The sequence below is a fragment of the Myxine glutinosa genome, chromosome 7, assembly GCF_964187855.1.
Source record: "Myxine glutinosa chromosome 7, kmMyxGlut1.1, whole genome shotgun sequence".
Taxonomy (NCBI): Eukaryota; Metazoa; Chordata; class Myxini; order Myxiniformes; family Myxinidae; genus Myxine; species Myxine glutinosa.
Window position 1 is genome coordinate 45,070,993 of NC_136267.1, and position 12,482 is coordinate 45,083,474.

At 46.6% G+C, this 12,482-nt stretch overlaps 1 protein-coding gene across 8 annotated transcripts in view; it reads right to left on the reverse strand.

Annotated features, from left to right (window-relative positions):
* The window catches only part of CSDE1 (cold shock domain containing E1), a 63,690-nt gene that overhangs the window by 33,162 nt on the left and 18,046 nt on the right, over positions 1 to 12,482 (reverse strand). For all 8 annotated transcript variants that reach the window (XM_078781612.1, XM_078781608.1, XM_078781611.1 and 5 more), the window contains exons 7-10: positions 4,836 to 4,920; positions 4,607 to 4,735; positions 4,002 to 4,127; positions 3,307 to 3,522 (exon numbers count right to left, since the gene is read on the reverse strand). In XM_078781612.1, the coding sequence (XP_078637738.1) occupies positions 3,307 to 3,522; positions 4,002 to 4,127; positions 4,607 to 4,735; positions 4,836 to 4,920 (556 nt within the window). The remainder of the gene's footprint in view (positions 1 to 3,306; positions 3,523 to 4,001; positions 4,128 to 4,606; positions 4,736 to 4,835; positions 4,921 to 12,482) is intronic.

Sequence of the window (12,482 nt, forward strand, 5' to 3'; positions counted from 1 at the left end):
TCAATTTAGAAATGCCTCCAAAGCATGTTCCATGCTGATGAGAATAATAAAAATCGAATTGCTTGTATTCATCAAGCAGGCAAGACTTATTCTGAAATCCACAAGCTTATGAAGAAGGAGAACATCCCTATTTCTCTGCATACCAGAAAGAGAATACGTCTACAGTTACAGAAAACTGGTTTTACTGCAAGAAAGAAGGGATCTGGTAGGCCTAGAGCCACTACAAGTAAATATGACAGGCGACTGAAATTCTTCGTTCTCCACGAAAGAAAGAAAGAAAAGCCAGCGGAAACTGTCAGAGGAATTCCTAACTGCTGAAAACAAGACTGCTTCTAGAAGGAGCATCACAAGAAGTTCCCTGATGCTGGTTTTGCCTCAAGAAGATGTGCTAAGATGACTTCATTATCCAAGAAAAACATTCAGGACAGATTGCACTTTTTGGCCGAATATGGGAACTGTGATTCAGAATGGTTTCAGAGAGTTCTGTGGGTGGATGAATCAAGATTTCAGCCTTGCAGTGATGCCCCAGAACGTTGCCATCACAGATCTGGTGAGAGATTCAACCATGAGTGCATTTCAACACTTGTGAAGCATGAAGGAGGTGGAATCATGGTCTGGGGTACATTTTGCCTGCTGGTGTTGGTGAGCTGATAAGGTGTGAACAGTCAATTACTGCCAAGGAATTCCAGAATATTGCGACGTTTCTGGGGTTACAAGATGGATTCCCATAGGAAAGATAGGATTGTATCGTTATAGCATGGACCGTGGACGCGTAGGAGACATCTCGAGGAGCGCAAGATTGTTTATGTGTCTTCAAACGAGGGGTGAAGCTGTGTTGACTAGTTAGGGATTAAGGTTAGTTGTCCCCAGTATGTGGTTTCCCTTTGTAGCTTTCCCGACGTTTTTACATTTACAACTCTGTCCATGCAAAACTTACATGAAAACCACCACAACAACCGACAGTACCCGAACATTGCCGATCGACAAGTAAGCCCCGCCTCCAAATGATCGGAGCTGGCAGGCCACGCCCTGAAGGTAATCATTGGTAAAGAAGATATGGGGTGATTCAATAGAGCTCGGCTATTGGTCGGTCGATATGACGTTACGAGAAGAGTGAGAGGAACAAGAGCATGTCTCGCTCGCGCTCATGGTGTGGGTTCTTGCACGAGCAAGACGGGCACCTCTGTGTGGTCCTGGAGTGAGGAGCACTTTACACCAGTCGGCAGTAATTTGAGGAGGTTTCTGACTGCTGAGGTCATGGTGGATTGAAAGCCATGCCATTCGTCCTTGGGAGAGCAAAGGAGCGCCGCCCTCACAAATCGCCTCACGTTCGTGACGCCGTGGAGCGCGGCCGCCATCTTGTGCCTGGTTCCCGCCGGGGGGAGCAAACTCCGAGATTCACCACCATCGCCACAACCTCGCAAAAGGGCCCATTCGGGATGCAGAGCTAAGTGCCGGCCGGCTAAAGGAAACATTAATTTTATTATCTGTCCCCTTGTCTGTTTTTGAGTCTATAGCCTGGTGTACTATAGCCAGCCTTACAGCCTGGTGTTGGCTTAGCGGTTAGGGTGCAGGCTTGGGATCCTAGGATCCTGAGTTCGAATCCCGGTCGATCGCTGAATTAATGCCAGGGGGGTTGACTCAGCCTGTCATCTTTCCGAGGTCGGCAAATTGAGTACCAGCTTGCTGGGATGAATGATCACGGTGTGTACCCCGATTTAGAATAGGTACACCGTATCCCTGCGCATCGTAAGAGGCGACCAAGGGTTGGCGTCATGAAGGGCAACCGGCCATAAAAACATTGCCTCAAACAGGGAACCATGATTGTCATGGGGCCGGCAAGGCCAACCCCCGCGAAAATGGCCTTCAAAACGATCATTCATATATATTTCTTGTCTGTTTTTGAGTCTGCATGGAGGGTCGCTTAAAGTAGGAAATTAATTTACTTCAACATTTATTTCGTCATTGCTTTATTTTCATTTATTTACATTAAAATCATTATTGTTGAATTTTCTTCGTCGTGTTTGCATGTTTTGTGGGTTCCGGATTAAACCCGTGTGCTTCTGTTCAGGTAAGCGCTTCGCATCCTTCCCGACGCGCACGACAAACTAACCGCCAAATTCGGCTGTCCGCCTCGGAATTAAGGACCGTTCCGGCTATTCGTCCAAGGCTGGTGTTCATCGGCTACGGACAGGACAATATATTAGAGAAAGGATTACTTCTCAGCCTCCAAAAGTTATTTCCTGGAGAGAAAAGCAAAGACGTCATTTTTCAACAAGATAATGCCCTGGCTCATCTATCTATAATTCCAGTAATCTCTGTGTGTCTGTGTGTCTGTGTGTTTGTTTGTCTGTGACCGCTGTTTCTCGACAACCACGGGTCCGATATACTTGAAACTTGCCAGGTATATTGCTGGGGACCCGAGGATGTGCCTTTTCAAGGTTTCATATTAATCGGAGAAGTAGTTACCGAGCTATGGCGATTTCTTTACCAAACTCCGCAAGCCGTTCGCTTTGGACCAAACCATTTCATGTAAATAGAGGGGGGGGATTGTCACCGTACTCGCAAGCCGTTCGCTTTGGACCAAACCATTTCATGTAAATAGAGGGGGGGGATTGTCACCGTACTCGCAAGCCGTTCGCTTTGGCTTTGCGAATGGACCAAACCATTTCATGTAAATAGAGGGGGGGGGGATTGCCACCGTACTCGCAAGCCGTTCGCTTTGGCTTTGCGAATGGACCAAACCATTTCATGTAAATAGAGGGGGGGGATATAATTTTAGATATATATATATAGTACGGGCATGCCCTAGTACTGAAAAATCCACCAAAATGTGGTTGGAGAAAAAGTCCCTGAAACCTATGTTCTGGCCTGGTCAGAGTCCCGAGTTAAACCCCATCGAGAATTTTTGGGCCTATATTCAGCAAAAACTTATTGGAAGGAAATTTGCAAATTCTGATCAACTTTGGGAAACTGTCAAACATGAATGGGACAATATTGACATTTCTCAGTGCAAGAAGCTTTGGGAAAGGTTGACCAAAAGATTGGACTATTCAAAGAAAGCTAAGAGACAAGTTATTCCATACTGATTTGTACAGTTATTTCTGCATGTCCTGGTGTTTTTTTTTTAATGTATGATAAAATAGTCTTAACAAAAAAAATCAGGAGATAATGTTTTATGTCATTAAAACAGCCTTTCAACATCAGCTAAGGTCAACAAAAGTCTCATCCGTTAACAAGAAGATTTGGTAATTTAAGGGACATGGCAAACAAAACAATAATTGCCTGCAAATCCCCAAACCTCACCATCTCGCGTTTCTCCTGACTGTTAACGAAGGAAGCAGGTAGCAACTCAATGGCGGTGGCACGTTGCAGACCATCCCGCCTGTCAGTCGACAACTGAAAGGCCACATGGTCACCAGGCAACAGCGTGGCTTTGCTGGATGGATCTTTTTCACCAAAGGGTAGCTCTCCAGTGGGGCCGGGTGATGAAACACGTATTCGTCCGGGCAATGGCTCAGACTGTTACAAGATAGGCAGAAAATAAGCAAGGATGATAGAATTAGCCAGTTACCTTATTTTCGTATGCGACACGTGGCTGTGGATATCATCATTTGCTGGGGGTGCAGCTGTGCCCCTTATAGGGTAGAACAGCGATTTGTAATTTGTTCAGGATGCCGGTGATAGCCCGCCGGCACTTCACAATGGACACGGGGGAGGGGGGGGTGGGGGTGGTGGGTTTTAACAACCACCAACTAATGTTGGCAGATGGGGAAACCAGTTTGACACCCATCTGAGGGATGACAAACACATTGATACCTCCATTTCCAGCCTGCTAAACACACGGTTGACAGTTTATACTTTATAGCAGGGCTGAGATTCAAACTCAGGGTCAACAGCTTTGAGACGAGTGTGCACACCTCTTAGGGTCTAGCCTATCCTGCCATCCCAGTCAGGTATAAAAGGACAGAAGAAAGTATTAGGTGAAGACATGCACTTACCCCAGCCTTGCTGACAGCCTTTGGCAAAGCCTGAGTCACGTATCCTTTGTATCGCTCGATGCTAACATCCTCAAAAACGACTGTCCCTTCTGGCAATAACTTCACATCAACAGCCACTTCCTTTCCCTGATGGGCACAAGCAGCAAACATCCTTTTTTTATTAATAAGTCATTCTTTACAAAACAATCGACAAAATAAAAGCCCCTTCACTGTTATGATACGAGTAAGGAAGTGGCACACTAGCTATTGCTGCATGTATCCTGACCACCAGGATGCATCTGCAGCACACTAACCTGACTGTAGTTCAGAAATAGGTGTGGAGAGGGAACCTGGAAGATTACAACTAAAAGAGGGGAAAACGTCCAATTACGTAGAGACTGCAAAAAGCAGTCATTGACACACTACAGCCCCCCCGACTCCAACGATGGCAACGTTTCAAATTCAGATTTTTGTTCGGATTTTGCTTTTGATGGAACCAGTTTCTTTACCTAAATTCCCATGTTAACTTCGACAAAAAATGAAAAAATTATTCCACAAAACAAAGCAAACATGGGGGTGGGGAAGAAACCCAAACCAAAAAAAACAAAAAAAACCCAAAAACTTGCATTTCGTTCCTGAATTCCAAACTCAACATCATCTCCTGGCTCGAGTGTGTCCAAGTTGTCTCGAAACTCGCTGTAATGGAAGAAAATCTCCTTCACCTGGTCCGCACGCTCAATGAATCCAAACGTTTCCTGGATGAGAGAAACACAAGGAAGCCTGCGACTCAGCAGAGAAGTTGAGCTGGAGGAACCATTTTGTTTTTCCTTCAATTGGAAGCATTGTTACACGCACCTTCATGGCACAAACAACGCCATGATAACGATCTGGCCGCTTGCGCTCCTGCAGTCGCACCTCCTGTGCACCCAGAAAGCCCGAGCTGTCGAAGAAAAGCGACCACAAGTTTACAAAGTCAAAGTAATCACGAGGAGCAAAGGAACATTGCGATGATGAAAAGTTTAAGGGCAAGTGAGATTTTAGCTGCAAAAGGAAATTATGCCGAAAACAGCCGCACAATGAAGCATGCTTGTACAATGGAGACTTTCATCATCACCACGTGACTAACAAAAACTAGGACAATGCGACTGTCACCAATATGCCTCCGCAAAGTCCCACAACGGGTAGATGCCATCTCTCTGCATATGTATGGATAAGGGATCATGTTTGTGAAGTTTCGTGTTGATCGGATAAGGTTCGTTTTTCTAAGCTGGCTGCCAAACAATGTGACCTATGACATCATCATTTTCAAACTATATGCAACAGTGCTTAGATATTTGTAAAATTTTGCATCGATAGGGTGAGCTGTTTCAGAGATATAATTATTTAATATTATCCTTCAATCCAACATGGCTGCCAAACCATGTGACCTATGTCATAAATTTAATATTTTAATACAAATGGGTCATAGATCATGTGCATGCAATTTCAGATTTTTAGGATAAGGAATGAGATTAAAACATTTTTGGCTGGTATACCACTTCACCTATGACTTCATCATTATCATGCTTTTGTTCCCCATTGGGAGTACTTGACAATGTGGCAAGTTTCAAATTTTTCCATTCAGAGGTTTCCGAGAATTATTTTCTTATTTTGATTCAAGATGGCGATGGCGCATTCTAGCGTGTGCTGAGGAGCTCGCGTGGAGTAAGGAGAATTAACTGTAACACGAGCCTGAGGAGAATTAACTGTACCGCGAGCCTGAGGATAATTAACTGCACCGCGAGCCTGAGGATAATTAACTGTACCGTGAGTCTGAGGATAATTAACTGTACCGCGAGCCAGAGGAGAATTAACTACTGCGAGGCTGAGGAGAATTAACTGTATAGCGAGCCTGAGGAGAGGAGCTCACGTTTTTGGTGAGAACTGGTATTCTGAGGAGATTCGTCTTCCTAAGAAGGAGAGCTTTAAGGAGGTCATCCTGCCTGCCTGCTTTGGCCTTGGTGTTATCATCCTCCACCATTGCCAGTTGATGGTCCTGTTCGTCTCATCATCATCTCTTCGTCGTCCTGCTCATCTCATCGCCTGCTCCGTGCCCATCCTCTCATCGCCTGCTCCGTGTCCATCCTCTCATCGCCTGCTCTGTGCCCATCCTCATCGCCTGCTCTGTGCCCATCCTCTCATTGCCTGCTCCGTGCCCATCCTCTCATCGCCTGCTCCGTGTCCATCCTCTCATCGCCTGCTCTGTGCCCATCCTCTCAACAGCTGACACCAGAGATAAGTCGCCATTTTGTGTCCCTTGCCCTGTCTGTGCTTGTGACTTGACGCCTTAGTTTTTAATCGGATTTATTTTACTTCATTGTATATAGTTATTATTGATTTCATTCTCCGTTTATTTGTTCGGGATTAAACCCGTTTGGTTTTATTCAAAGCTTTATCCCGGTGTGTACCCTGGTTAGAATAGGTACACCGTATCCCTGCGTGTCGTAAGAGGCGACGAAGAGGGTTGGCGTCAGTAAGGGCATCTGGCCATAAAAACATTGCCTCAAAAAGAGAACCATGACAATTACAACTACATATGGGCAGGGTACAGCCCGAAGTGGAGATCAGTTTCTGAGGTTTGGGACATGGAATGTAAGGACAATGACAGGGAGATCAGGAGAAGTGGTGGAAGTATTGGTCAGAAGAAGAGTGGACATATGTTGTGTGCAAGAGACGAGATGGAAGGGAAGTGGTGTGAGAATGGTGAAGGGTAGGCAGGGACAGAAATACAAGTTTGTGTGGCAAGGGTGCCTGGAGGGCGTGAATGGTGTTGGTGTCCTGTTTTCTGAGGAGTTTGTAGACAGTGTGGTGAGTGTGACGAGAGTGAGTGATAGGTTGATGATGGTGAAAATGATGATTGGAAAGCTCTTGGTGAACGTCATCTCGGGATATGCTCCGCAGGTTGGTCGGAGCGATGAAGAGAAGGACAAGTTCTGGTGTGCGATAGAGAAGCTGATGGAAAACGTGAAAGATGAGGTTGTTGTGGTAGGAGGAGACCTGAATGGACATGTGGGAAGGAGTATGGATGGTTTTGAGGGAGTTCATGGGGGTTACGGATATGGTGTGAGAAATGGAGAACAACAACAACAACATGCATTTTAAAGGCCATTTTCCCTGCTAGAGCAGGGGTTAGCCTTGCGGTCCCCATTACAATCTTCTCCATTTTGCCCTATTTTCTGCATCTCTCCTTGTTAACCCCCTTGCCCGCATTTCTTCTTCCACAATCTTTAGCCAAGTCTTTCTCGGTCTTCCCCGTCCTCTACTTCCTTCTACATTCATTTCCATCACTCTTCTCAACCAGTCACTTTCATCCTTCCTCAACACATGACCAAACCATCTCAACCTGTTCCTCTTCACAGCATCAATCACAGGCTCTATTCCCATCATCTTTCGCAATTCATCATTTGTCTTCCCCTCTCTCAACGATACTCCACACATCCGTCGAACCATTCGCATTTCCACCCTTTCCAACCTTCGTTGCTGCACTATGTTCATTACCCATGTCTCGCTCCCATAAATCATAACACTTCTCACACATGCAGCACACACCTTTCCCTTCAGCTTCAACGACACTCCCCTCCTCATCAGCACGCCACTCAGTTCCCGAAACTTCTTCCATGCACATCTCACTCTAGCAACCGTTGCCGAGTCTGATCCACCTTCTCCACTCAGCATGTCTCCGAGGTAGCAAAATGTTTTCACACCCTCCAGCCCCACGCCGTCTCCAAGATCCAACCCAACACCTCCTCCATCTGCAGCTCCCTCTGTGCACACCTTACATTTGAATGTAGCTGCCACACTGTTAATGACCCTCTCAGACCACTACATTTTTGATGAACCCACTCAGCGCACATTGTACATTGAATGGAGTTCACTCCGACACCCTTCCTACACACAGCACAGGGCCACTTCTCAGTTCTTTCCACCTCACCACATGCTTTACCACTTGCCATCACCTTCGTCTTTCCGATATTCACCTTCAGACCTTTTGTCTCCACACATTCCTTCCACTTGTTCATCTTTTCCTTCAGTCCATCCATACTTTCTGCAAACACCACCAGATAATCTGCATACAACAACTCCCACAGTAAACCCTCCTTTACATTCTGAGCCAGCACCTCCATCACAGCTACAAATAGTAGTGGACTTAGTACCGACCCCTTATGCACTCCCACCTTCACCTCAAACTCACCACTGTTCCCGTCCTTCGTCCTTACAGCTGTGCGCGCTCTTTTGTACATTGCCATCACGACTCTGATCAACCATTCCTCCACTCCTAACTTCCTCAATGCCCATGTCAATACTTTGCGTGGAACCCTATATCGAATGCTTTCTCCAGATCAACAAACCCAAGAAACAACTTCTTCCTCTTCTCCATGTACTTCTCCTGCAACTGCCTCACAATGAAAAGTGCGTCTGTCGTTCCTCTTCCTGGCATAAATCCAAACTGCATTTCGTCGATCTTCACTTTCTTCCTTATCCTCCTCTCCAACACCCTTTCCAATACCTTCATTCCATGCTCCAATAACTTTATCGATCGGTACGAGCCACACTCCAGAGGGTCACCTTTCCCCTTGTATAGAGGGACGAGGGTACTCAGTTCCCAATCCACTGGAATGCGGCCTTCTTTCACCACCAGATTACAGATCTCTGTCATTCTCTTCACACCCCAACTTCCTGCTGCCTTCAACATATCTCCCACAACTCCCGACGGCCCTCCCGCTTTTCTACCCTTCATTGCTTTTATCGCTTCCTCAACTTCCTTCTCAGTTATCTTCTCTGCCGGTCCTAAAACTGGGTTACTTTCTATGTTGCCATCCCATTCATTCTCTGTATTCAACAGCATTTCCATATATCTTTTCCATCTTCCTTTAATTCCATCTGGGTCGACAAAAATTTGTCCCACTTCATCCTTCAAGCAACTCACCCCCATCAAATCACACCTCTCTTTCGCTATCTGCTTTGCAATCCTGAATGCTGCTTTCTGACCCTCTTCCGAATCAAAGCGTTCTCCGAACATTTTCCTACATGCCTCCTGCGCCTTTGCTACCTCTTTCTTTGCAGCCTTCCTGGCTGCCTTATAACTTTCATGCTCTGCTGTTTCTGCTCCCGTACCCTTCGCCTTCTGCCACTCCTTGAACTTCTTCCTCTTCTCGTCAATCCTCTTTCCAACTTCATCATGCCACCACCATGTTTCTGAGTGCCTTGGTGGTCCTTTTGTCCATCCACAAACCTCACCAACGGCTCCCAACAGACTTGCTTTCATTGACGTCCAACCACTTTCAAGCTCAACCACATCATCCTCGACCCTACTCAGCCTATCTTTTAATGCCTCCCTTACTGTCACCTCTTTCAACCTCCACACCTTCATTCTCGGTTGGTACTTCACCCGCCGAGCTCTCCTCGCACCTTTCACCCTTATGTCGCAGACAACCAAGTGGTGCTGTGAAACAGCCTCCTCCCCCGGGATCACCTTTGTGTCCCGGAGGTGCCCCCTATCTCGCCTACGCACCATCAGGTAGTCAACGGTTGTTGTCGACCCATCTGACGTGTATGTAACAAGCTTATTATCCTCTTTCTGGAACTGAGTATTACAAATCAACAAATCAGCTCCAACAGCAAACTCCAAAATCCTTTCACCTTCTCCATTTCTCACACCATATCCGTAACCCCCATGAGCTCCCTCAAAACCATCCATACTCCTTCCCACATGTCCATTTAGGTCTCCTCCTACCACAACAACGTCCTCATCTTTCACCTTTTCCATCAGCTTCTCTATCGCACACCAGAACTTGTCCTTCTCTTCATCGCTTCGACCAACCTGCGGAGCATATCCCGAGATGACGTTCACCAAGAGTTTTCCAATCATCAACCTATCACTCATTCGAGTCACACTCACCACACTGTCTACAAACTCCTCAGAAAACAGGACACCAACACCATTCATACCCTCCGGGCACCCTTGCCACATGAACTTGTATTTCTGTCCATGCCTACCCTTCACCATTCTCACACCACTTCCCTTCCATCTCGTCTCTTGCACACAACATATGTCCACTCTTCTTCTGACCAATACTTGAGAAGGTGTGAGAAATGGAGAAGGTGAAAGGATTTTGGAGTTTGCTGATGGAGCTGATTTGTTGATTTGTAATACTCAGTTCCAGAAAGAGGATAATAAGCTTGTGACATACACGTCAGGTGGGTCGACGACAACCGTTGACTACCTGATGGTGCATAGGCGAGATAGGGGGCACCTCCGGGACACAAAGGTGATCCCGGGGGAGGAGGCTGTTTCACAACACCACTTGGTTGTCTGCGAGATAAGGGTGAAAGGTGTGAGGAGAGCTCGGCGGGTGAAGTACCAACCGAGAATGAAGGTGTGGAGGTTGAAAGAGGTGACAGTAAGGGAGGCATTAAAAGAGAGGCTGAGTAGGGTAGAGGATGATGTGGTTGAGCTTGAATGTGGTTGATGTCAATGAAAGATAGTCTGTTGGGAGCCGTTGGTGAGGTATGTGGATGGACAAAAGGACCACCGAGGCACTCGGAAACATGGTGGTGGAATGAGGAAGTTGGAAAGAGGATTGACGAGAAGAGGAAGAGGTTCAAGGATTGGCAGAAGGCGAAGGGTTCGGGAGCAGAAAAAGCAGAGCATGAAAGTTATAAGGCAGCCAAGAAGGCTGCAAAGAAAGAGGTAGCAAAGGCGCAGGAGGCACGTAGGAAAATGTTCGGAGAAAGCTTGGATTCGGAAGAGGGTCAGAGAGTGGTATTCAGGATTGCAAAGCAGATAGCGAAAGAGAGGTGTGATGTGATGGGGGTGAGTTGCTTGAAGGATGAAGTGGGACAAATCGTTGTGGACCCAGATGGAATTAAAGGAAGTTGGAAAAGATATATGGAAATGCTGTTGAATACAGAGAATGAATGGGATGGCAACATAGAGAGTAACCCAGTTTTAGGACCGGCAGAGAAGATAACTGAGAAGGAAGTTGAGGAAGCGATAAAAGCAATAGATAAGAAAAGCAGGAGGGCCGACGGGAGTTGTGGGAGATATGTTGAAGGCAGCAGGAAGTTGGGGTGTGAAGAGAATGACAGAGATCTGTAATCTGGTGGTGAAAGAAGGCCGCATTCCAGTGGATTGGAAACTGAGTACCCTCATCCCTCCATACAAGGGGAAAGGTGACCCTCTGGAGTGTGGCTCGTACCGAGCGATAAAGTTATTGGAGCATGGAATGAAGGTATTGTAAAGGGTGTTGGAGAGGAGGATAGGGAAGAAGGTGAAGATCGACAAATGCAGTTTGGATTTATGCCAGGAAGAGGAACGATAGACGCGCTCTTTGTTGTGAGGCAGTTGCAGGAGAAGTACATGGAGAAGAGGAAGAAGTTGTTTCTTGGGTTTGTTGATCGTGAGAAAGCATTCGATGGGGTTCCACGCGAAGTATTGACATGGGCATTGAGGAAGTTCGGAGTGGAGGAATGGTTGATTAGAGTAGTGATGGCAATGTACAAAAGAGCGCGCACAGCTGGAAGAACGAAGGACGGGAACAGTGGTGAGTTTGAGATTAAGGTGGGAGTGCATCAGGGGTCGGTACTAAGTCCACTACTATTTGTAGCTGTGATGGAGGTGCTGGCTCAGAACGTAAAGGAGGGTTTACCGTGGGAGTTGTTGTGTGCAGATGATCTGGTGTTGATTGCGGAAAGTATGGATGGACTGAAGGAAAAGATGAACAAGTGGAAGGAATGTATGGAGACAAAAGGTCTGAAGGTGAATATAGGAAAGACGAAGGTGATGGCAAGTGGTAAAGCATGTGTTGAGGTGGAAAGAACTGGGAAGTGGCCCTGTGCTGTGTGTAGGAAGGGTGTCAGAGTGAACTCCATTCAATGTACAATGTGCGCTGAGTGGGATCATCAAAAATGTAGTGGTCTGAGAGGGTCATTAATCAGTGTGGCAGCTACATTCAAATGTAAGGTGTGCACAGAGGGAGCTGCAGATGGAGGAAATGTTGAGTTGGATCTTGGAGACGGCGTGAAGCTGGAAGGTGTGAAAACATTTTGCTACCTCGGAGACATGCTGAATGGAGGAGGTGGGGATCAGACTCGGCAACGGTTGCAAGAGAGATGTGCATGGAAGAAGTTTCGGGAACTGAGTGGCGTGCTGATGAGGAGGGGAGTGTCGTTGGAGCTGAAGGGAAAGGTGTATGCTGCATGTGTGAGAAGTGTTATGATTTATGGGAGCGAGACATGGGTAATGAACGTAGAGCAGCAATGAAGGCTGGGAAGGGTGGAAATGCGAATGGTTTGATGGATGTGCAGAGTATCGTTGAGAGAGAGGAAGGCAAATGATGAATTGCGAAAGATGATGGGAATAGAGCCTGTGATTGATGCTGTGAAGAGGAACAGGTTGAGATGGTTTGGTCATGTGTTGAGGAAGGATGAAAGTGACTGGTTGAGAAGAGTGATGGAAATGAA